The 24,479-nt window shown below is 35.6% G+C and overlaps 5 protein-coding genes across 14 annotated transcripts; 2 read left to right on the top strand and 3 right to left on the bottom strand.

The window, feature by feature from the left end:
* Window positions 1-217: 217 nt before the first annotated feature.
* LOC107485349 (COP1-interactive protein 1) lies at window positions 218-8,176 on the top strand. Of its 3 annotated transcripts, XM_021140783.2 has the most exons (15): window positions 219-448; window positions 748-1,390; window positions 1,949-2,008; window positions 2,100-2,162; window positions 2,234-2,296; window positions 2,379-2,504; window positions 2,588-2,650; window positions 2,731-2,793; window positions 2,882-2,944; window positions 3,058-3,120; window positions 3,204-3,266; window positions 3,382-3,444; window positions 3,525-3,588; window positions 3,904-3,966; window positions 4,055-4,134. In XM_021140783.2, exons 2-13 carry the CDS (start codon window positions 791-793, stop codon window positions 3,567-3,569), a joined length of 1,335 nt encoding a protein of 444 aa, XP_020996442.1. In that variant the 5' UTR covers window positions 219-448; window positions 748-790; the 3' UTR covers window positions 3,570-3,588; window positions 3,904-3,966; window positions 4,055-4,134. The 3 variants fall into 3 exon arrangements, with proteins under 3 accessions (XP_052116303.1, XP_020996442.1, XP_020996446.1); XM_021140787.2 differs by lacking the exons at window positions 219-448; window positions 748-1,390; window positions 1,949-2,008; ... (4 more) ...; window positions 2,731-2,793; window positions 2,882-2,944 and adding exons at window positions 4,251-4,313; window positions 4,418-4,480; window positions 4,575-4,637; ... (2 more) ...; window positions 7,136-7,234; window positions 7,393-8,176 and having other exon boundaries at window positions 3,064-3,120; window positions 4,055-4,144; XM_052260343.1 differs by lacking the exons at window positions 3,058-3,120; window positions 3,204-3,266; window positions 3,382-3,444; ... (1 more) ...; window positions 3,904-3,966; window positions 4,055-4,134 and having other exon boundaries at window positions 218-448; window positions 2,572-2,650.
* A 101-nt stretch (window positions 8,177-8,277) lies between these two features.
* On the bottom strand, window positions 8,278-11,564 carry LOC107485359 (probable inactive receptor kinase At5g58300). The gene is made up of 3 exons (XM_016105887.3): window positions 11,486-11,564; window positions 9,903-11,236; window positions 8,278-9,198 (listed from the first exon to the last, which is right to left on the bottom strand). The coding sequence occupies exons 2-3, from the start codon at window positions 11,200-11,202 to the stop codon at window positions 8,570-8,572; spliced, it is 1,929 nt and encodes a 642-aa protein (XP_015961373.1). The 5' UTR covers window positions 11,203-11,236; window positions 11,486-11,564; the 3' UTR covers window positions 8,278-8,569.
* Window positions 11,565-14,880: 3,316 nt separating this feature from the next.
* Window positions 14,881-19,580, bottom strand: LOC107485355 (pentatricopeptide repeat-containing protein At3g22670, mitochondrial). 6 transcript variants are annotated; one of them, XM_016105876.3, is made up of 5 exons: window positions 19,306-19,580; window positions 18,552-18,599; window positions 17,581-17,830; window positions 17,361-17,493; window positions 14,881-16,950 (listed from the first exon to the last, which is right to left on the bottom strand). In XM_016105876.3, the coding sequence occupies exon 5, from the start codon at window positions 16,846-16,848 to the stop codon at window positions 15,169-15,171; it is 1,680 nt and encodes a 559-aa protein (XP_015961362.1). In that variant the 5' UTR covers window positions 16,849-16,950; window positions 17,361-17,493; window positions 17,581-17,830; window positions 18,552-18,599; window positions 19,306-19,580; the 3' UTR covers window positions 14,881-15,168. The 6 variants fall into 6 exon arrangements, with proteins under 6 accessions (XP_015961362.1, XP_015961359.1, XP_015961367.1 ...); XM_016105873.3 differs by having other exon boundaries at window positions 17,581-17,841; XM_016105881.3 differs by lacking the exon at window positions 18,552-18,599 and having other exon boundaries at window positions 17,581-17,768.
* Window positions 19,581-19,786: 206 nt separating this feature from the next.
* LOC107485357 (protein RDM1) lies at window positions 19,787-21,583 on the top strand. 3 transcript variants are annotated; one of them, XM_021140792.2, is made up of 3 exons: window positions 19,787-19,930; window positions 20,143-20,389; window positions 21,003-21,583. In XM_021140792.2, exons 2-3 carry the CDS (start codon window positions 20,290-20,292, stop codon window positions 21,380-21,382), a joined length of 480 nt encoding a protein of 159 aa, XP_020996451.1. In that variant the 5' UTR covers window positions 19,787-19,930; window positions 20,143-20,289; the 3' UTR covers window positions 21,383-21,583. The 3 variants fall into 3 exon arrangements, with proteins under 3 accessions (XP_020996451.1, XP_015961368.1, XP_015961369.1); XM_016105882.3 differs by having other exon boundaries at window positions 20,167-20,389; XM_016105883.3 differs by having other exon boundaries at window positions 20,170-20,389.
* Window positions 21,584-21,614: 31 nt separating this feature from the next.
* Window positions 21,615-24,310, bottom strand: LOC107485354 (pentatricopeptide repeat-containing protein At3g22690-like). Its single transcript, XM_016105872.3, has one exon. The coding sequence runs from the start codon at window positions 24,138-24,140 to the stop codon at window positions 21,615-21,617; it is 2,526 nt and encodes an 841-aa protein (XP_015961358.1). The 5' UTR covers window positions 24,141-24,310.
* Window positions 24,311-24,479: the final 169 nt, after the last annotated feature.

The raw sequence follows: 24,479 nt of genomic DNA on the forward strand, positions 1-24,479 counted from the left end.
AAAAAAAATAAATTAGTTTGATGATTAAAAATAAAGCATCGAACTATTTGTTTTTCTTATTAGATTGAAGTGTACAAGGTAAACGACAAATGGGAGGTTTCATTGCCGTTGGATTTTTCTAGTTGAAGGACGAAACGCAAGATATCGTTACGTTGCAAAATCGGAAAGCGCTCTCAGAAAAAAACACAGTGAAACGCTAAAAACGCGCGTGCACACGACACCATGCACACCAAAACGCAACGCATTGCACAACACACAAAAGCATAAGCCCTATCCTTCGGAAAATTTCAATTACATTACACAATTGTTTCTCACTGAACCCACGAATCGTTGTTACTTTGCAAATTCAACGCGAGTTTTGCACATTACGCTAACTCAACAACACTTTCTCTGTTTTGTTCCCTCCCTTTCCAATTTGATCCCAATTTGGCTCCTCCCATTTCCACATGTAAGCCATTTCTCTCTATTCGTTGGTTGTTTTTGAGTTTTTAGTTTTGTTTTTCGCTGAGTTGTTAACTTTTCCATTGTAGATTCTGTTCGCTCGTGTTAGATATTATTCTGATGAATTGTGATAGAATGTGGAATCTGTCTTGGATCCTGAACTTGGCACTTATTCCAATTAAATTGAGTTTTATATCTGGGTTTACTAGAAACTAGCTTTTTATCACTTGTGGTGCCAACATTTGGGTTCTGAACCTGAAAGTTGTATTATTTATTTGTTTATTTTTTTTGTTTAAATTTTTGAAGAGGTGCATATTAGAAGTTGGAATAGAGAATTTGAGCTGGTTAGATGGAGGATGACAAGAGAAAGAAGAAAAACAGGAAGAAAAAGAACAAGCAAGGTAAGAATGTGGACAATGGAGTAGGAGATAAAGAAACTAAGATTGAGCAACTGGATGCTGCCGCAGGTGAGAAAATTGTAATAGTTGATTCAAAGGGGGTGGGAGAAACAACAATTAGGGATCAGAATCTGGTGAATACTGAAAAGGATGAGCGTGCTGGTGTAACTGATGTTGCTGGTGAACAAAGTACAAATGTGGATGGCGGAACAGCAACTAGGGACAACGATCTGGTAAATAATGGCAAGGTTGATCATCCTGATATTTCTGAGACTGCTGATGAGCGAAGTACAAATGTGTTTGGAGGAACAGCAGTTAGGGATGAGGATCTGATAAATAATGGTAATGATGAGCCTGCTCATAATTTGGCAACACTAGATGAGCCAAGTAAGAATGTGGATTGGAGAGGGGTTGAGGAAAACCCAAACCTAGATCGGATTTCGGTGAAGAATGAAGAAGATGAGGGTACTCAACACTTGGAGTCTGCAGATGGCCAAAACAGAAATATGGTCATGGATTCAAATGGACACCTGCCAAATGGTAAAGAATGTGTAAGTTTTCTTTCAGTCAATTCAGATTTTTACATATGTTTTGAGGTTTTATGCTCACTGTTCAAGTGTGATATGTATATTTTGTAATGGTTCATTTTTCCATGAAAGGAATCCATGCTATTGTTGCCATCTCTTGTTGAAAAATATAACTTTAGTTTCAACCTGGTATTTCCTGATTCAGCTTTTTAATAGTGTTTCTAGGCATGTGCAGCTTTCCATACAAGCTGTAAATGGCAAAGATCCTATAATGTCTCACTGTCGAGCACACTGAGTAACCTTGTCCTCATTAAATTGTATAGTTACATGCCATGTAATTTGTTTTCCTATTGATAAAGGTGATTTAACTCAACGCTATTTTTTTCAGCATTTTTTAACGTGATACTTATTCTTTCAATAAAAAATAATTATGGACTGGTTGTATAACTGCTCATATAAAGTTGGATCTCCCTTTTCTCTGTCTGTTTCATACATACTAGCTTCAAATCTGTATAACGTGAGTGCTTTTAGACATGAGCTTATTGGGTTATTGCCAAATAATTGAAACTACCATTTTGACAGGCCACCTCAGAAGAGGTATTTAAACTGGGAAATGAAAATGATATGCTCAAACAGAATTTGGTAAGATGTTACTAGAGTGTTATTTTCCATATATGCAGTGGTTTCTGTTACAGGTTCAGATATTTATTATGTATGGCTTGTATTTCCACAGGCCATTTCAGAAGAGACAATCAGGAAGCTGAAAGATGAGAACGATGTGCTAATTCAGAAAGAGGTAACATTTCACCTGAGAAATTTATTTCCTATGTTGACATTTTATAACATGTATATTGCATCCCTCTACAGACCATATTAGGTGATAGAATAAGGAAATTACAAGAGGAAAATGATATACAGATTGAGAAAGAGGTAAACTTTTTATCTGGGAAACACCTGTTGTTCGTTTTATTGTTTCAATAGACTATGACATAGACAGTGTATCACTTCATAGGCCATGTCAGAAGAGACGATCAGGAATTTGAAGGAAGTAAATGATACACATATTACACTACAGATCACATTAGAAGATACAATAAGGAAACTAAAAGAAGAAAATGATATACACAATCAGAAAGTGGTAAAATTTTTCTGGGAACTATCTTTCTTTATTTTTATTATGTTTCAAAGTATTATGACATGAGCAGTGGTATCACTCCACAGGTCATGTTAGAAGGGACAATCAGGGAATTAAATAAAAAAATTGATATGCATATTCGAAAAGAGGTAATATTTAATTTGAGAAATGTCTATTCTCTGTTTTATTATATCTCAATTATTTTATGACACAGTGTATCATTCCACAGGCCAAGTCAGAAGAGACCATCAAGAGATTAAAAGCAGAAAAAGATATGTCCTTTCAGAAAGTGGTAATATTTTGTACAAGAGTTAATCTATCCAGTGTTATTGTGCTTGTGTTTCAACTTTTAATAACAAGTATAGCCTGCCATTCCATAGGGCATGATGGAAGAGACAATTAGAAAATTGAATTCTGGAAATGACATCCATATGCAAAAAAAGGTAGTTTATTTTAATGTCATCTAAAGATCTGAGTGACATATGTTAAATTGTTAACTATTAAATATTTATCTTGCAATTTCTTTGAAGTTTTAACACAGTCTATCTTTCCACAGATTGAATTAGAAGATACTATTAGAAAATTAAAGGAACAACAGTATATGCATATGCAGAATGAGGTAACACTTTATCTATAAATAGCTTGCCTAGGTTTGCGCCTTTTTGTTTCAATGTTTTATGATATGTAGAGATCATTCCACAGGCTATGTCAGAAGCTACAATTAGAAAATTAAAAGAAGAAAACGATATGCACTTGCAGATGGAGGTAACATCTTCCAAATTTTAAAGGCATATATTTTCATTCTTTCTTTATATGTTTATCCTGCTTTTTAGCCTATCCAATCTATTTCTCTTAATATGCGTACCCTGTTTTCAATCAGGCCATATCAAAAGATACAATAAGAAAATTGAAGGAAGAAAATGATTTGCATATTCAAAAAGCGGTAAGTTACTTAAAAATGCAGCTTAGAGATTTTCTCAAGTATTCAAGTGTTTAAATCACAAACATTTTGATAATCTACAGACCATATCAGAGGATGCAATTAAAAAAATTGAAAGAAGAATGTGATAAACACATTCAGAAAGAGGTAATATATTTGAGTTTTGTCAGAGAATGTTTAATATATGAGTATATATTATTGTGGCTTCATGTTTACCTTCTCAATAAGCTATCTTGAAAGAAATTTAAGAAAAATAGCTAAAACTAGGCTTGCTTTCTACTTATGTAAATAAATTGCTTGTTTTTTTTATCATTTATTCGCTTCCCTTTCTGCACAGGTTTTGAATTTGAATTTACGGTTTAATGACTGTCTGGATAGCTCTCTTCTCTTATTTGAATATTATTATTATTCTTATATACGTGTTTGGCTATTGACTGGCATGATTAACCTGATCCCCTGCAGGCTAGTTTGGAAATGAGAATTGCACAATTACAGAGTGAGAATAGTTCCATACTTGAAAAAGAGGTGAAAGACTTAGTATTGTGTCCTTTTCGGAGTGTTGAGTCTGTGAAGTTATTAAGATTTTTCATATTTAATTTTGTATTGTATTCAGGCTGGATTGGTGGAAAAGGCCACTCAGGTAGCCTTGGAAGAGACTATCAATAAATTAAAATGTGACAATGAATTCCACACACAAAAACAGGTGAATCAATTTGAGTGAACAATTTTGACTAATATTTGGAATATTTTTCTTATATGTGTTGCGCTACTGATTGCTGGCCTGGCATGCCTAACTGGATCACCTGCAGGTTGGTTTGGAAATGAGAATTGCACAATTAGAGAGTGAGAAGAGTTCCATGCTTCAAAAAGAGGTGAATGGCTTGAGAATTATTTTTCACTTCCAAAACTTGGGAGCATCGAATTTTAAGAACTAGTTGTTAGATAATTCATTTCCTGTATTGTTTTCACATTTCAGGTTGGATTGGTGGAAGAAACCAAGCAGTTGCTGAGTGAAAAAGAAATTTTGAGCCTTAAAGTGGTACAAATTGCTCCATCAACTTTGTCATTTCCTGCTCTTATTTTTTTAATGGAAGTTGGCTGAAGGTCTAACTCTGACATACCTTTTTCCACAGGAGAGTTTACTGGAAAAAATTAATCTTCTTGAGAGTGATTTGAGTTCCTTTGTTGAGAATGAGGTAACAGCAAGATTATTCTCCCAAGTATTATTGCATTGAAATTAGCATTGCTAATGACTTGGGCTTTCTTATGTTAAATTAGTTTTTTAAATTATCTTAGCATCATGAGTAGGTTGCTGATCTTTATATGCTAATGAATGACATCTATTAGCATTAATTCTGTGTCAGGCAATGAAATTAGTTACTGTTAAGGCACTTCATCATGTTAAATGTATAGGGTTATGTTATAATAATATTTTAAAAACTGTTTCACAATTGTTTTCCCTTGGTAGAAACTACTATTGTACTTATAAAGTGATAGTTTTTATATAATAGGGTCAACAATTGGCCAGCAAACTCATCTTACATGTGATATTCAGTGCTCTGGCATCCTTATCGTGCTGTTACTTGTTATAAAGAAACAGATAGAAACCGTAGAGAACAAACAAAAGAAAATGATGATTGTATTTCTCGCTACCTCTTCCTAATATTAAAGATTCAGTAAAGAGGAATTTGGAAGAAAAGTAAGGGGGAAAAAGGCAATAGGAGAAAGTAAAAATGCAGAGCACCATGGAGCAGCTCTATTCTCCCAATTCCCAGTCAAAATTACAGTCTACTCTGCCACACTCTCATATCCCTATAAATATCCCGCTTCCCCTCAAAACAGTTTTGCTCATTTACCGCATCATCACATTCCTCATGCACCTATTGGCCAGCTCAGCAGTTAGGCTGCGTTTGTTTCTGAGAACAGGACAAGACAAGACACTAAGAACAAGACATAAGGGACAGAGACACAAAATTTTGTTTTCTTGTATTCTGTTTGGTGATAAACTAGAACAAATTATGAAAATCCAATTTATTCTTATATTTTTTCATTAAAAAAATTTGAGATGAAAGATATAATAATAAAAAATATAATTATGAAAAATTAACATGAAAGAAAAAATGAAAAATAAGTTATGTCCCCATGTTCTTCCTGTCAGGATGGACACAAAATACACTAGTTCAGTGTCTCTGCACACACTGTTTCTGTCTATGTCTCTTCTGTCAAACACGATTTTGTGTCTCTGTGTCCCTGTATTAGTGTCCTGTCTCTGTAAACAAACGTAGCTTTAGTTATCAACACACCCATCCCTGTAAATACCCTTGAATCTGTTTCTTTAAACTTTAATTCCATTAGGAGCTCTGTCCTTAACAGAAATACTTGTTTAGTTAAAATTTTCAGAACAGAAATTATGTTTACCTCTGACCTTTATATGATGTCATCCTAATCCATACAATTGTGCTAAATTCTATTTATTGTGATTTGTGAATGACACTTAGCGGAGGAAGTCATGTGTTTTGTTTGCAGAAATCAACTAAAGAAGATATTTCAAACCTGAATGGAAAGATTACCATGTTCCAAGGACAGGTATGTACTGTACCTTATGCACATATCTGAATATTTCTTGTTGAATAACGTAGTGAACAAGTATTGTACTAGTATTAGTGATTATTGTTTTTAGGAATTCTTATCATTATTTTTTGGGAGTTGTGTAGCTCAATTGAGACATTAGCTTGTAGTATAACTATAGAGTGAGCTGCCCTTGCAAGTGAGCCGATTTGCTAAAGCTCTTTAGCCTCTGTTCCAAAATGAATTTATTGACTTTGAATTTGGATGGGTATGAGAAAATTAAAAACATGCATATGTATATTGATTATATTCAGATTAAAAAAATTTGCGAAGCTAATAGTGATAATAATATTAATATGGTTTAGGGTTTGGTCATGTACATTTTATAAAAGTGTGTTAATTCTGATATGGAAATTAAAAACAAAGTTTGGCAGGTGGCTGAGTTGGAACATTTCAAGAACAATCTTTTGCTAGAAAATCGGCAACTGAGGGAAGATGTCTCAAGTCTTCAAACAACAATTCAGAACCTTGAAAACAGCTCATCTTTCCGCTCAGCTGATGCATCTGTAAAGGTTTATTTTTTGTCTAGTTTCTTGGATATACTATACAATACTATACAAGTTTTATGGGCCTTAATTACTTTCCAAAAGGAGGAGAGGATCACTGATACTTGTATGCATCAGAATTGATCTTTAATGTTTTAATATTTGATACTTAAAAATCTACTTGAGACTGCTGTCTAATGGTCGATGACGGCCTATATTCAAATGATATAGCGCACGAATGGTTATGGCTGTGTTTGGTAAGTGTTTCAGTACCAAAAGACATTGAAACTAAGATAAGGCAAAAGTAGTTTTTGTTCTCGTTCCCGGTTCTAGGACAAAAATTAAGCAAATTTTGTTCAAGGACAGATATTTTTCTTTTTTTTTTTATATATATTTCCTTAAAACAAGTGTGTCTCCCAATGTTTATGCATTTCTGTCCTTAAGGTAGTTACCAACTTACCAAATGGGGCCATATAGACCTATCAACTGTGGGAACTTTGTGGTTCAAGTTGGGGGAGGAGGGAAACTCCTCAATTGCTTGGCTATTTATGTCTGATTATATTTAGCTTAATGGTGGACAGGAAAGTGCTTCTGAAAATGAGGACTTGAAGTCTCAAATTGAAGCAGCTTGTACGTTGGTGGAGAAATTGGTGCTGGAGAATGCGGAACTTGTTGAGAATGTAATGTGCCTTGTTCTTTTTGGATTTTTTAAGAGAGCATTGCCGATGACTTACTAGAAGATTCGGTTTAATAGTAGTATGGTTTAATAGTAGTATATTAGATTGATCGGATAAGATGTAGATACTAATGCATTCTTTGTCCATTGTTTTTTTCTCAGATTAACATGTTGTATGTTGAGCTGGATCGACGCAATGCAGAAGTTGGACTTTCTGGAGGAGCTGGACCTGATTCAATTAATGTGTTTCCTCATTCTGATGGGGTGGCTTCTGATATAACCGAATCTGCAGAGATTAAGTCTGTATCAGCTCAGGAGTCAGGTTCATTGCAAGAGGCATCAGTGAGGAATGATCGTGATTATATCGACGGCGAGCAAGCTGTTGGGTTAACTCCGAACTCATCATCGTTATCTGATGACACCGGAGAAATTGTGCAGATCCCATTGGATGACAATGAAGTACGTGAAGTGGAACCGCAGGATGCTGAAATTGTGGAACAGGATAGTGTGCCACTAATGGATGCTCCCCTTATTGGCGCACCGTTTCGACTGATATCATTTGTTGCTAAGTATGTTAGTGGTGAGGATTTGGTTAACCAAAACTCTTCAAACACCACCATTCATTGAATTTCTAACACTGGGTGAAGCAGGCAGTATACTTATTCTTTTTGGTCTTGAATAGGCATTAACATCACATTAGGCAGAAAATACTAATAGGTTTGGCCTAAATTGGGGGCCATTTTAATATGTGTGACAAATTTTTTGAACATTTAGAAATATGTTACAGGGGAAGAGTATATTTATATCTTTATGTTGTGTATTCATGCTTCAGCATGGCATCATGAATAAGACAATAGTACTTGTGATGATGACTGTGCTGTAATTCCTCAACTCTTGTGATGAATTGATGATTAGGTTTTTGAATACATTGCAATATTTTATTCCACTTTTATTGTCATTGATGAACCGATTTCCAACAGAAAACAATAGTATCTTCTCCAGGTTTAACTAAGATAGGAAGATAATTTTTTTATTTTAATAGATGCTAATTCACTAAATCACAGAACTTCCAGGTTTTATCTTGACAATAGATTTTGATATATTATTTAAATATGGTATAAGACATTACACTAAAGCAATCATGAGAAGATAAAAGAAAATGGTAAGAATGAATCAAAACAAATAATAATGAAGAAAGAAATGGGGAGATGCCCAAACATACAAGTAATTTTCTAACTTCACTATTTGTTTTAGTTCATTTGTTGCTATAAGCATTAGGAAAGTATCTAGGTAATTTATGCAAACCTCCTAAACATAATGCCATGTGACCATTATATATTCAGTAGTATGGAATGAAATCATGAGTTCCCTTGAACTTGTCTGATAATGATGTCTGGTTCTCAGAATAGGATCCTATGATTTCTTCAATAACCCTTACAACTTCCTCCATTGAGGGTCTTGTGTCAGGAACCATTGCAACACATGCCATTGAAAGTTGCAGCATTTGCACCAATTCTTCCTCAATATTTGGATACCTCATTAGCTCAAGATCAAACACTTCAGCAGTCCATTCCTCTCTAACAACAGATTGAACCCACCTCGGAAGATCAACCGGATCATCATGTCCTGAATACTGAATCGGTGTTTTGCCGGTCAACATCTCAAGAAGGAGAACCCCAAAGCTGTACACATCAGATTTTTGTGTGGATTTTTGGGTCTCAATAACCTCGGGGGCTCGATATCCAGGACTCCTAAAGGAGCCTGAGAAACTCGCTAGAGGAGCTAAGCCGAAATCCGATATGCAGCCTTGTAGATCACCTAAGAGTAGCACATTACATGATTTTATATTGCCATGGACAAATTTCCTTCCACTTGCAGAATGAATATGAGCAACACCCTTAGCAGCTCCAAGCATTATCTTCAATCTGGTGTCCCAATCTAGTGGAGTTCTTCCAGTTTCCCTTGTTCCTATCATAGTTTTTAACAAGGTTTAGGTGAAAAAGGCATAACCAGCAAAATAGAAATGTATGTTAAAAATAGTAAGAATTAAAAAGATATAGTAAGAATCCTTGACAACAGTCATGGTAGTTGTTTGGTTGAATGAAGTGCTATGAAAAACTTACTCATCCAAATATTAATAATCATGACATATCATTCTGGCAACTAAAATTCTGTCTGACTCAAGTTCTTAAAAAAAATAATTCTAGTGAGTTACATATCCATTATTACCAATAAAACCTGAATTTTTTATAGTTGTCTTTTAATGTAGCCATTAAAATTTAAATCTATTTAATGCTAATATCTTGTAACGATAAAATTAGTCATAAAAAATAATAAATGATAGAATAACTCATTTTTTGTGTACTCACCTGAGACTCATCACTTTATTGACAAAGAATAAGTGACTCACTTACCATATGTTGAATTTCATGTAGTTACACAAAAATGAATCATGCAAAAAATTTAAGAAAAAGAAAAAGCTATGTAAACCATAATGGAACCTTATTAAGAATATGAAATCAAAAGGAAAGCTATGATATTGTATTTTCAAGTGATTACACAAAAAATGAGTCATGCAAACATTTAAGAAAAGAAAAAGTTATGTAAAATTTTCATCATTAAACCTTATGAATATGAAATCAAAAGAAAAGTTCATAATAACATTAAATTACCATGCAATAACTTGGAAAAGCTTCCAAATGGTAGGTAATCATAAACCACTAGCTTCTCATCCTTGGAATAATAGTAAGCACTAAATGGAACAACATTTGGATGCTGATCAAGCTTTTGCACAGTTTCCATTTGCTGTTCAAATTCTCTCTTCCCAATTGCAACTTCCTTCAGCCTCTTAACAACAACTACTGTCCCTTCTTCCAAGACTGCCTTATAAGTTGTTCCACAACTTCCCTTACCAAGAACTTCAGCTGAAGCTCTTAACAAATCCTCAAGATCAAAGTTATAAGAACACCCTCCGAAAAATACCAACTTGTTCTTCTCAGGTTCTTGCACACCACTCCCAAAATCCTCCCTAAGATTCTCACCAAGTTTACTTGCTTTTGGTGCCTCATTTTGTTCACCAACTCTCTTCTTAAGAAAATACAACACCAACATCAAAACTAGTAGAAAAAGTAGTCCGAAACCTCCCAAGGCGGCAGCGACCACCACCCCAAGAATTGGCCTCTTCTTGGAAACATCACTTGAATTTTGAGATACTATTAGTGGAGACAACATTGGACTACTAAGAGGACTTGATGAGGAACATTGTTTTGTCAAAGGTGGTCCACATAGCATCAAATTCCCATCAAATGATGAAGATTGAAACCTATGAAATGCTAAAGGAATTGAACCATTAAGGTTGTTAAAGCTCAAATCCAAATCCTTAAGGCTAGGAAGGGTTACATTAGGAATAGGCCCTATAAGTGAATTGTTCTTGAGGAACAAACCAGTTAGATTAGTCAAATTTTGGATTGAGTTTGAAATTTGTCCTGTGAAAGAGTTATGTGACAAATCAAGAAGCACAAGCCTAGGTGGAAGAAAATTTGGAAATTCACCTGAGAAATTGTTATGTTGAAGATATAGAAACCTTAGGGAATGAAGGGCAAGAATGTCATTTGGGATTTTGCCACTCAATGTGTTAGACCTTAGACTAAGACTTGTGAGGCCATTGAGCTTACCAATTGTGTTTGGTGGCAGAGAACCTCTCAAACCAACACCTGGTAGCCTCAGTGAAATTACATTTGTGCCCTTGGGATTGCAGGTAACTCCATTCCATGAATTGCACATTGAAGTGTTCATGTTCCAATTCACCTTTTTGCCATGGTGAAATGCTGATGCAAAATCAAGGAGTGCTTGCTTTTCTGAATGTAGATCAGATATTGTAGTTTGAGGGAAGAGAAGAAGAACAAGAACAAGAATCTGAATCAGAAGCAGAAAATCTTGTTCTATGAAGATGTTTGAATGTTGTAGCATCATCAAGTTCAGTGACTCCACCACTTGGTTAATTTCCCTAACAATGTGAGATTCAAAAACATTAGCACATTGATCAAATTCAAACTCATATGAAGTAAAATGTAACCATGAATTCAAAGCTATAACAACAGATTGAACACATTACATATATTTGTTCTGCAATTTATATACAATATATATTGATACAAAGAAAATGAACTTACTTAAAATGAGGTTGGAAAGAAGAATAATATATTTGAAGACAGTTAGAATGCAGTAACAAGAAACAGTGCTGAGAAATGAAAACCTTTTTAAAAAATAATAACAATTTAAAAGGAAAATCAAGTTTGGAAGTTGGAAGTTGGAAGTGGGAGCAGAAGAGGAAGAGTCACAGAATGGACTTTGAGGGAATGTTAAGTGATATGGAAATTAAATAAATAATGTCATTTGGACTTTGGAGAAAGCAATGCCTTTTATTATTATTATTATTATTATTATTATTATTATTATTATTATTATTATTATTATTATTATTATTTCTAACTTTTTTTTACTGATTTTTTGTGCACATAGTATTTTTTATTATTTATTATTTTGTTAAGGCATTGTTTGGTTGGCTAATTTTTTTTATATTGTTTAAATATATGTGTAATACATTATTATTGGAAGATTGGGTGTTTTTTTTTTGATATGGTGTTTTATTCAAATCGGACGGTCCGATTTGTTTGAAGAGAAAAATAAATTACAAATCGGAGGATCCGATTTGTTTGGAGAAAAAAATAAACTACAAATCGAAGGGTCCGTTTTGTATTTTTTATTTTTTTTATTTTTTAAAATAAAAATCAGATGGTCCGATTTCAACATTAAAATTTTTTTTTTTCGAATTCACAAATCGGACCGTCCGATTTGTGATTGTTTGTTTGAAAAAAAAATAAAACAAACAAATAGGTGCATCCGATTTGTACATCCCATATCAATGTGAAACACGCTTCTGTTCACAGCTTCTTGTTATACACTTCTCTCTCCCACATAAAAAATAACAAGCGTTGTTGGGTTAGGTTGTCCATTGGTGGTGGTGAGAGCAAATCTTTAACGGCATTATTATTTACTTCATGAACACGCCAAAAATGCCTCACACATACACAACGTAGATACTTAGATACATAGGAAGAAAAGGTTATTAATAAAAAGGGTACTACAATAGTATAGTACTATTTATTTTCTAATTTATTATCTTATGCTATAGTTTTTTATATGAATAGTGTTTAGCTTTTGGTTTTCTTGTTTATGATTTGGGAGGCACAACGACGAATTAAAAGATTTTATTGCATAAATATGATTCATTGATTAATATATTTACTAGATTAAGAAAGGCTAAACTACAAAAATATATTTAAATTTTTTTTTATAAAAACATTCTTAAATTTTGCTATCAAAAAATAATATTTTAAATTATTTAAAACATGACAAAAATATACATTCTTAAATTAAAATGTTTTACGTTAACAAAAAATAGTATGCAGTAAATAAAGTTTTTTAGGTGACAAATGAGAGTTAGACGTTAACAAATGAGTCACAATATATTTTTTTATTGTCACAATATATTTTTTTATTGGCGAAATATATCTTTGATCACAGTTGAGTATTTTTTTTAACGTTTTTTAAATTATTTAAATTATTTGAAGGTATTTTTATTAATAATTTTTAAAAATATTTTTGTCAATACTAAAATAATTTGAGTGCATCTTTTGTGGTTTACCTATTAAAATAAAGCTTCAACTATTAGTAGTTAAAAAAATTCTTTGTTACAATGATACACATTATCGTTGATAATAGCTCATAATTAATTAGTTTTATAGTAATTAATAACTACTAGTAATTAAATTATACTAAATGTAGTTTAGTATACCGAAAAATATCACTAATGCTAAAAATAATTTAAAATATCTATAATTTAAAATTATTTTATGTTCGATAAGTCGTACACCAGACGGTTTGAGATAATCCTTGTGTGAATAGGTAGGACGTGGCCTGGAATAGGTCGCGGGGGTGAGACGAGGAACCGACGTTCTGAGCTTTTGAAAAGAGAGGGGATGTGTCACCTGTAATAACACTCCGACGCTCAAGTCAATTGAGTGTGCATGCGAGAAAAGGGGGTAAGGTAGAGTGTGACGTACCTTGGGGGAAGGGCAGGTCCTTCCCCATTTATACCGTGTCAGAGGTGGACCCTTCAAGGACATGCCCACTTTCCTCGAAACTTGCTCACAGCTGTAGCGGAGAGTTGTCGAGGACGCGTGTCCGGGTCGCGTAACGAGCGATACGTGTCCGACCGTTCGGGTCGGGTCGTCATGGATTCGGGTCGACCCGCGAGTGGTTTGGGCCGGGCCGTAACATTTTATTTATCTTAATATTTATAATTTTGTATATGTAATATTTATGATTATACTTATTACATCTAAAATTATCTAATTATTTAAATAATAATTTTTTTTGGTGGTATAGAAAATGCAAAATAAAATAATTAAATTAACTTTTTGTCTTTTAAATATTTTTAAAAATGAAAATAAAATGTATGTACCAATATATATAGGTGAATACTATGGTGCCTAAAAGATGTTGCTTATTTACTAAAAAGGGTTAAAAGTTATTATTTAATTTAAAAGATATAAGAATAAATAATTTTTAAAAAATAAAAATTTACTACAAAAAGTAAATTAGGCAAAGTTTAGACAAAAATTCATAGACACTATAGAATTGGCCATATATTAACAGGCACTAGTGAAAAAGAATTTGATGTGTAAATTTTTGTTTTAAAAATTTTTTATTATATCTATAAAAAAATAGCTTTTGTTTTTAGTAAAATTTGAATCCAAAATATTTTATTATAAACTAAAATATTTATTTTTTTGATTAATTTTATCTTTATCAATATTAACATTATTATATGTATTTAATAAATAAAAATAGATTAATTAAATGTTGTATCTATTATAATACACTAATAACATTGCTAATAATGAGCCTAGATAGTTTAAATTGTGGATCTCGATGAAGGTAAGGTCAGGCATGGGATTTCAACCCGTTTTCTCATCTTCCTATGAATTGACCACTGCCTCAGTTAAAGACAATACAAATTTTGATTTGCTACATAAAGTTTTTGAGCTTGGTTCTTGTTTCGGATCACGTACATAGAAGTTCTCGAAGAAATATAATAAAATAATCAATTTCATCAAGTCAATTTATTTCTGATGAAAAAAAAAAAGAACAATAAAAGGCTTTTCATAATAGTAATAGTAAAATATTATTAAGTTTTAGTTAGCAGTAAAAATACATTAAAATTACTGATAAAAAAATATTTGCAAATAAACTTAAGTTTTTAATATATTTATCAAAATAAAAAACTTTAAAAATATTATCAATAATTTTTAACATGTGTTTTACAATAGATATTAATTAAACCCTAATAATAATATACATGGTCACTACACATGTATTCATTTTAACAAACTCCTCCCTCTTTTCTCTCTTTTTCATCTTTTTTATTTTTCGAAAAAAGTTACATGTATTTATACTGTTTACATTGTTTCATCAAAGAAAAGTGAAGGAAAATTAGAAATTAATTGATATTAATATTTTTTCACTTTAAATAGAATAATAGATCTAATCACCCAAAAAAAATAGAATAATAGATCCAACACAAAATGCTTGTCAATCGTGGAGATTTTCTTTTCTTTTTTCCTCCCCTCTCTGGGTGATTTCCTTCCACTGTCCGCTAGAGCTTTAATGGAATTTTATACCATGAGTATTATAAAACGCACTTGCCTTAAAATTACAAAATAGGTGTTTATAGCATACAAAATTAATGAATCCAACTTTGCAAAGGATAGGAACCACTGTTACTGGTATCATTTTCAGAATATGTAGGTTCCTTTTTCTCATGGGAGGGAAAATTTGCTTTCTTGGAACTGAATCCTGCTTCCGAAAACACCACTAACTAGTAACGAGATTATTGCGTTGGACCCGTGCCATCAAATCCTCGATGTGTTGTTTCTCTTTGATCATGTTCTTGGACTCGAGTTCTCCCAGCAGGAGCTTCCGCGTGACTTCCTGTGGGGTTAATCCCTGCAACACCATCTCCTCAAAGAATGAGCAAGCGCTCTCAAGCTTTCCGCTTCTACACATACCATGCACCAAAAGCGTGTAAGTTCCCACTTCAGGGCTTAAATCATTTCTCAACATGTGATCCAACAGAAACCTGAGCACCTTCATCCTCTTCTTCCTGCAGCACATCTTCAACAATGGATGATATGTCTCAAGGTCAGGCTTACATGTGCTATCTTCCATCTCCTTGAGCAACCTCAGGGCAGTCTCTTCCCTCTGGTGAGTACAAGCAATACTAATCATAGTATTGTAAGTCATCACATCCCTCACAACACCTTGCTTTGGCATATCCTCAAACACATCACGAGCATCTTTAATCCTACCAGCTTTGCCAAGAATGAATATCAAGGAGCTATAAAATGCAGTGTCAGGCACACCCCCATCAACCTTCATCTTCTCATACAACTCCAAAGCTTCTTTGAGCTGCCCTGCCTTCCCAAGAGCAAGCATCACAATTGTGTAAGTCACAGCATTAGGGGTGCAACCATTTTTCCTCATCTCCTCCATAACTCGGTCCACTTTGCGAAAATCCTTCTCGCGGCAATATGATTCGACGAAAGTAGTGTATGAGAACGCATCGGGGTGAAACCCATGTTCCTTCATGTCCTCCATTGCTTTCTTGGCCCATTCAAATTTCCTAACTTTGCACCACCCATGTATCAAAACATTGAAAGAATGGGAATTCAAGGGAACCGAACCCTTGAACTCCAAAAGAGCATCATGGGCATGCTCAACACTATTCCCTTTCACCAATGCGTCCATGAGAGCATTCAACATTGCTGTGTCCTGTTTGACACCAAACTTCCCCATTCTGCGAAACACTTCAATGGCATATTCATGCTTGCCAGCCTTTGCAAGCCTCCTCATAACCTTAACCAATGTGTCCGAGGTAACATACCCTTGTTGAAGATGAGCCATTTCCTCCACTAACTCCCACATGAGATCGAAATTCTTTGACTTTGCCAGGATATCGACCATGAAATTGTATAGTTGAGGAGAATGCTCATAACCTGTTTGAACTTTAGCCCATAAGAAAAACCCAAAAGCCGAGACCCAATCATTACTGAATCTCTTCAGAATCTGTTCAACCAAACCTTTTGAAACCTTAAAACCACTCAGTTGAGCAAGTGCTTCAGCAACTTTCTCAGGAGATGGGTGCTTTTCCTTTAGAAGGGTGGTGATTGCTTCGACCTCTTCAAGGTTGTTTGGCTGGGAAGTTGGGGTGATGACAAATTTGGGAGTGGGATGAAGGAGGTGGCCGTCGACCCAAGGAGCAAGTGAAGGGATAACAAAGTCTTCGTCATAGTCGCCATTGGGAGAGGTTGGGTTGTCAGAGAATTTGACCCAATCAGGGAGTTCGTACGACTCGGGGGTTGGCTGTGTGGTTGAATCAGCCACGGTGCAGAAAGCGCCGCTGTTGGAGAAGCGGTAGAAGCCACTGAAAGCGGTGGTTCGTGTAGAAAGATTCTTGTGGACGAAGTGGTTCAGGAATCGTAGTTTGGAGAGCATTTTGGCTTTGCTAAGTCACAGACATACTTGTCAGAACTGAATCGATGATTGAACCAGTCAGACTACTAGGTCACTTCACAGCTTAAACCGGTTGACCCGATCCTACTTAAATAAAAAATAAAATAGTCAATTAACAAGTATTTAAACCTACATTAACAGAAAATACATATCTTCACTAAGACAGTAACAACAATCAATTATCAATTTCTAAAAATAACTAACAGGAAAAATTTCAATTAGTATCAAACCTACATTAAAACAATTAAAAAAGAATAACAATCAAATATTAAACCTACATTAAAAGGGCATCAATCAAGTATTAAACTTACATTAAAACAGCAATAATCACAATAATCAAGTATTAAAACAGCAACAATCAAGTATTCTATACAAATTCCAATCAGCATCAAATTTCTATTGCTTTCAAATTTGCGATCAAGTGTCATTTTATACAAATTCCAATTAACATTAATTTATCTATGCTACGCTACATTGAAAAAAAAAAAGCTCACCTCTGCGAAGTTCAGAAGCAGAACAAAAGCCTCAGTGTTCCAATAAAATGTCACAGTATTCCGATCACAGAACCAAAGCCAGAGGAAGCACGAGGCAGAGAGGGTCAGAATCAGCAAAAAGTAACCATTGCAGCTACGTTAAAGCAGGATAAGCAGCAACAATTACCCAAATGGCCAAATAATTAAAAATTAATAATTGAATAACTAAAAAAAAACTCACCTTGGCCAGACGCAGAGAAGAGGGAGACAGAGAACCAAGACACAGCGAGGCACAGCGGAAGACACGAGGAGAGCGGTGATGCAGAGGAAGACTTGAGCAGCGCAGCGATGAGACGTGGGCCAGCGAGAGGCGGCAACAGAGAAGGTTGAGGCTTTCAGCACTGCCTCTGCTGTGTTTTAATCAAGGTTCTGAAAACCGAACCAGTCATCAAACCGCTCTAGTTACTGGTTCATTGGTCCAACTGGTTCAACTGTAATTCAACTGGAAAAACCGTTTTATAATAAAATAACAAATAAAATATAAATAAATATCCTAAAACAGAAGTATAGTCTAATATATACCTTAAAATGTCTTCCAAATTCAAAGCAGTACATTAAATGTTATCAACTAAAGTCTTAGGATCTTATGAAAGTACAATCTTTATAGTTGAATACAAAAGGAAATATCCAAATATAAAATGACATCACGAAAGTTTGTCATAATATTAACAATTTAATACCCACTATATTACTATTGAAATCTTCAATAAAATCACAAACTAAACACAATGAAGCGCAAAGCATAAACACAGCACAGCATAATATTCCAACAGCACATCACTACGCAAAAAAAGCACAAAACACAAAACAGCAGCACAGAGCAGCCAGAGCTAGTCAATAATCAATTAATCATTCAATGAAAACACAAAACATTCAATAATCATTCAATAAAAACACAAAACACAAAACACAATATGATTTCTGAACCAAGCATAAAAAAAACCGAAAAAAAAGCACTAACAGTGAGCACTGCAACTTTTTTTTACTTCAAAAGGGGATCATAAACAACTGGTTCTATGAAAGTTCAATAAATAAACAAACAAACTACAATAATATGCAATGCAAAAAATAGACTAATAATGAAATAATGAAGGGTTTCTCTTTTCAATTCTATGTTCAAGCTTGTAAGGGATCAGAATCAACAAGTAGTACCGTTGGGATAGTCTGCCTTCTTAATTCTTATATACCTCCAACTATTTCCTACAAAATGAAAATTGAGCACAAAACATGGCCTTAAAACAAAAACAGAACAACACACTCAGAAATCAATAAGAATATTAAGCACCAACTTATGGCAAAATGTACTATCTAGGATACATATATTCATGTTTTGGCGTGTTTGTTGCCACTTTATTTGGCTAATCAAGTTCAGTTTTAAAGTATGAAATCCCAAAGGTTCTAGAAGGTGATTTCTTAAACAATAAATCAAATTGCATAGTGTCAAACAGTTAAATTTTAAGTCAAAAAGTGAGGCTTGTTGGTATTAAGCATAAAGTGAAATTAACAACATTCAAACTTTGCACACAATTACTTTCAAGTTGACATAATAGTGTGATTAATCACATATCATTTCAGTGTTTCCCTGTATACAATGGTATTAACACAGACGGAAATGATATTTACCTGGTTTCTGAGAGTAAAACAGTAAAACATAGTTACTAAAATGTCAGTAAGACCATGATTATGCGAGTTCATTTCAATACATTATTTGTTACATTTTGTGATAAAATTACAAGTATTCCTTTAGGCAATGAGCACAAAATTCATCAGTATCAGTTTATCATCAATCAGTAAGTAACATAGTTAAGCAACCCAAAACAAGCAAGAACAAGCTAGTAACACTGGTGAGCAGAGCCAATCAACCAAGAAAGAGCGCCGAGCACTGACTGAGCATCCGAGGCATTACCTTCGGCGAGGGCAGCGACCATAGATTTGAGGGAGAGCGACGGACGACGGGAAGCTGCCAACGAACACTGGTGAACTGGAGACGGACGACGGGGAGCTGGCGGCGAACGCGACGGACGGACGACGTTGGAGCAAAACCTGGAGACGCTGGCGTTGGGCGAACGGGAGGGCCTTCGAGCACGACGAACCAGGCGGCGACGGTGAGACCAACGGCGGCGCAATGGAGGCTAGGGTTTTCCAGGGAGAACGGGAAAAGCTATGCGTGAGTGAAAAGCCTGAAAGGGGGAGAGTCTGGTTTCTCAAATTCAGTTTTCTCCTTTTTTAAAAAAAAAAAACGGCGTCGTTCAGAGTAAACCGGGAAGGTACCGGTTTGGTCTCACCGGTCGGTTCTCAATAATGATTTGAATATTTTATATTTTTATTTAAATAAGACCGGTTGTGACTCATGAGTCATGACCCAGTACCAGTAGTCTGATTTAATTCGATCACCGGTTTCTAACAAATATTGGTGACAGAGAAACTTTGTTTAATCTTTTGTTGTCCTTGCTTTAGGTTGTGGCCGCAGAACTTGAATTGAATCCTGGATGCTGTTTGATGTACTGGTCACCTGAGGACCTTGATTGCAGGTGGTTCTTTTACTTTTTTAAGTTCTTTTCTTACAAATCATGTACTTTTCTTTTTAAGAAGTGTAAAGGTTTCTGGGTTTATGTTTATCAAGTGATATTTAATGTTTATTTTAATATAGTATTTTGGGCGTACTAATTGAATTAAACTCGATATTCTCTTATTTTATTTTGAAAAATATAATACAGTCATATTATTCTGACTTTACATTTAGTGAGTCACCAATTTTAATTTTTAGTAGTACCAGGGGTGTATTGGTGCAACGATGCGTTTAAAGGTATAGAAGAAGGTGTGGGTGTAAGTGGGAAGTGCGTGCAAAATCAGTCTCTCTTTCACTGGTTCTGGACGAAAGGGTTTAGCAATGAAGAGGAGTTTTCCATGGGATGAGCCTGATCAGAATCCTGATTCTTCTTCCAACGACATTCCTCTCCCAATTCCCTCCATTGACCTCACCTCCCAAGGTCGTCTTCTCCTCCATCATTGTTATTAGTGCCTTTCAAGTTTTAATTTCACTCCACACTCTCATAAATCATCATGTTATGCTTATTCAACTCTTATTTACTGCTACTCCTATGATTTCTAGGGTTACATTCATAGATTTTTTTGTGCTTTCCTAGAGTAATTTAAATTTCGACAATCAATGAAATTCATCGCATTTAATTCATACAAACTTGCATCAACCCGTTCCAAGAATGGTGAAAATCAAAAGCATTTATGCCACCACTCTATTCTTTCCGTTTGATTCATGCGTCATGTTATTTACTCTCAACTTTTTTATGTTTCTTATTACTAATGCAGAGTTAATTTTTGTTGTAATACAATTATGTAGCTTTCAATGCCCATAACATGTGTAACCAAATCTCAATAAGTGATGTGTTATGTTTTTGGTATTTTATACACATTCTCCGAATTATTTGTGTTGATGATTGCTTCAACTACAACAATATCAGCTCAGAAAACTCTTTCCATGAGTGGTTTGGAGATCAATTGTGCATGCCTTTCTTATTATCTAGACCCTATACTGCTTTGCATTCTTATGAATATAACTATTCCAAAGCTCATGCTTGTATGCAGATATACTCATTAGACGGGCAGAAATGTATCAGGAGTACATGAAGCAGATACCAATACCAAGTCAACGAGGCTCTGTCATCCCGTTTAATTCATGGATGGGATTAGGCAAATCAATGAAGCAACTCTATGGGCAGCCTCTCCATTACCTCACAAATGTTATCCTTAAGCAATGGGATCAGTTGAGACTTAACAGCAAGGATGAATACACACCCTTAGACAACTTGATTCATCCGACCAAAGCCGAAGCCACCATCTGGCTCATGGAAGAAGTCCACCGACAGACCTCGTCGCATTTTCAGATTGCCGAACGCTGGAAGCTGGATCCAATGTACAATTGTTCTGTTGATGCCATTTTCCCGACTTTAGAGAATGCAATGTGAAACCAGTTAGTTTAAAGGCTTTGTTAAGTATCCTGCTAAACGTTTACTTGCTAGGTTTTGGCAAAGCAAACTTGAACAGCTCTCTTGATCATCTAGCCCCGATTCTTTTTTTTTAACTAGTCATTTGTTTTGGGGCTTCTTTTTTCTGTTGTATGTGAATATTCCAGTTCAATGGTCAAGAGTAAATTGATTTGTCAATCAGATGTGAGAAATCCCACTTTATATTAACCCATTACCAATAACCTCTACAAGAACAAAATCCATCCCTGAAAAAATGGTACCTATTATTATCTCTAACAATGATTTTCCTACTGTATAATTTTGACACTAATTCAGCAAATGAATGACAATCGGAACACATTCTAAGATTTTTTACAACCCTTATGGGTGCACCTTGATCAGTAGTGATGAGTCCATAAGCCATGGCTAGTTTTTCACTGTGCCTGCTGAGCAAATGCTCTTTCTCCTGCTCATCAACATCAAGTAAGACATTGGTTGTATCAGGGACATATCCAGCCTTGCTTAGCCTGCAGTTTATCTCCTGTAGCATTAATCCAATTTGAGTATACTCTGCGTGCGATTCATCGCCGGAGGTAAACTCGTGTATCAGTCCATGAACCTCTATTGAGCTTGATCCAGGCACTTTCTGGATCCCTTTTTCTTTCATCTGCAGCCTCACTCTTGCAACTTCATTCCATTTTCCAGCTGATGCATATATGTTGGATAACAGCACATGAATGCCAACCTTTTCAGGGTCCAGTTGAGTTATCTTCTCAGCTGCATATTGTGCCATTTCGACATTGTTATGTTTCCGACAAGCAGCTACAAGAGAGCCCCATATAACATCATTAGGTTCCATAGGCATACATTGTATAAGATCAAGAGCTTCTTCCAACAACCCAGCTCGACCAAGCAAATCAACCATACATCCATAGTGAACAATCTGAGGACTGATTCCATGAGTTGTCTTCATTGACCTGAAAAGTTGCCTACCTTGGTCCACAGAGCCACCATGGCTGCATGCAGTCAATAATGCTACAAAAACAACATCGTCTGGTCTAACCCCTTGATTGAGCATCTCATTGAAAAGCTCAATAGCCCCCTTTGTATTTCCTTCCATTGCCATAACACCGATGGCAGCAGTCCAAGCTGACACATCCCGTTTGTCCATTTTCGTGAAAACACGCAAAGCACTCTGGGGATCACCACACCTAGAAAACATGTCAACCAAAGCTGTGCCGAGCTGCTTGTCAATCTGAATGTCATTTCTCTCAATGTAGGTATAGACCCACTTAGCAAGATCAAGAGCTCCTAGATATCCACAGGCAGAAGCAACAGCAACCATGGTCACTCTGTCTGCTTCAATTCCCTGGTTTTGCATCTCCCTGAATAGCTCAATCGCTTCCTGAAACATGCTTACTTGAACCAAAGCACCAATCATAGTGTTCCAAGACACAAGATCACTCTCTGGCATCTCATCAAAGATTTTCCAAGCTAATTCCACATCACCATCCCTAACCAAACCAGCAATTAGCGAATTCCATGTCACCACTGTCTTGTTTGGCATCTGCTCAAATACTTTGCACCCAGATTCTCTCTCACCACATTTCATGTACATGTCGATGATGGCGTTGGAAATATTTTCCCAACCTTCAAGTCCATTTCTTAAGACATAAGCATGGGACGACTTCCCAACAAATAGATCACCTAACTGCGCGCAGGCCGCAATTGTAGACAACATTGTTACCTTATCTGGGCGTGGTCCCTGTTGCAGCATTTCACGCAAAACTACTAGCACTTCACCTGGCAGCCCATGTTGGACATAATTCGACATGATCGTATTGTACATAACCAAATTCCTATCAACACATTCATAAAAAATTCTACTTGCATTATCAATATCTCCACATTTCATGTACATATCAACGAGTGCATTCCCCATGACAGCATTAAGCTTCACGCCCAACTTACCAATATAAGAAGAAACTTTTTTCCCCAATTCAAGATCCTTCAACTTGGCACAAGCAGATATAACACAAACCATGGTAACTGGATTGGGTTGAATCCCAGTATCAACCATCTCAAAGAACAGAGAAACAGCTTCCTTAGGCAAGTCCCTCCCAACATACCCATTGATCAAACTAGTCCAAGACACAACATTTCTCTCAAGCATTCCATCAAACACCTTGCGTCCCAAGTCAACTCTGCCGCATTCGGCGTAGAAATGTATGAGAGAGTTTCTGACGAAGATATTTCCCTCGAAACCCATCTTAAGAAGCGCCCCATGAACTTGAAGACCCTCAGCAAAAGCCATAACTTTGGAGCACGCACTCAGCAAGGACGGGAAGGTGAACTTATCGGGTAAAACGCCCATCTCCGCCATGTGAATGTAGAGCAAGATAGCCTGGTCGCAAAGGCCAGTTGAAGCGTAACCTCTGAGGAGAGAGTTGCAGGCGAACAAGGAAACCGCGGCTGTTTCCTCATAGAAATAATCGAAAGATTTTCGAGCGTAGTCGAGGCTGTGGTGGGTGCCCACGTCGACGTAAGCGGCGATGAGGTTGTTGAGTTGAGAAGCGCTGTGAGAAAGGCCATTCTTGATGAAGTGGCAGTGTAACTGCTTGAGCTCCGTGAGGCTGTGGCAACTTTCAATAAGCTTTAGCGATGGCGGCGATGACGGTAGGTCGGTGGCGATGGGTTTCGGAGGCTGGATAGCTGGGGAAGTGCCCACAGAAGAGGGAGGAAGGGCCTTCGCCGCCATGGTGATATATTTTTATGATTATGTATTAAGAATAATTAGTTGTGAATTTTGTAGTTTCAGTGAAACTGGGGAGGCTCTCACTTGGAGGAGCAGCACCAAAACCTTCAAGTACTATTTACATATGGTTACATGATAGTCTTGGATTCAATACCTGTCTTTCCCAATTACTGGTTAGTTACATATATTTTTTCCTTTGAGGATTTTGTTATAGCGAATCAATACCATTTGACATAATAAGTAGTAGGTAACATGTCTCCAAATTAATGCAGGACTATTTATCATCTGGCAGTGTCCCCTACATATTGGATAACTCCCTCGCTTTACTTGTAAAGTCCAGAT

Source organism: Arachis duranensis, chromosome 4, assembly GCF_000817695.3.
Source record: "Arachis duranensis cultivar V14167 chromosome 4, aradu.V14167.gnm2.J7QH, whole genome shotgun sequence".
Taxonomy (NCBI): Eukaryota; Viridiplantae; Streptophyta; class Magnoliopsida; order Fabales; family Fabaceae; genus Arachis; species Arachis duranensis.

Bases quoted from the DNA above. Each gene is read 5' to 3' on its own strand.
- LOC107485349 (XM_021140783.2), top strand. From the start codon at position 791: ATGGAGGATGACAAGAGAAAGAAGAAAAACAGGAAGAAAAAGAACAAG. The intron at 2,163-2,233 runs GTAACATTTCAC...ATCCCTCTACAG, and splicing joins ATGTGCTAATTCAGAAAGAG to ACCATATTAGGTGATAGAAT. The intron at 3,445-3,524 runs GTAAGTTACTTA...GATAATCTACAG, and splicing joins ATTTGCATATTCAAAAAGCG to ACCATATCAGAGGATGCAAT.
- LOC107485359 (XM_016105887.3), bottom strand. From the start codon at position 11,202: ATGATGCTACAACATTCAAACATCTTCATAGAACAAGATTTTCTGCTT. The intron at 9,199-9,902 runs GTAATTTAATGT...AAACTATGATAG, and splicing joins CTTTTCCAAGTTATTGCATG to GAACAAGGGAAACTGGAAGA.
- LOC107485355 (XM_016105881.3), bottom strand. From the start codon at position 16,848: ATGCTCTCCAAACTACGATTCCTGAACCACTTCGTCCACAAGAATCTT.
- LOC107485357 (XM_021140792.2), top strand. From the start codon at position 20,290: ATGAAGAGGAGTTTTCCATGGGATGAGCCTGATCAGAATCCTGATTCT. The intron at 20,390-21,002 runs GTCGTCTTCTCC...GCTTGTATGCAG, and splicing joins CATTGACCTCACCTCCCAAG to ATATACTCATTAGACGGGCA.
- LOC107485354 (XM_016105872.3), bottom strand. From the start codon at position 24,140: ATGGCGGCGAAGGCCCTTCCTCCCTCTTCTGTGGGCACTTCCCCAGCT.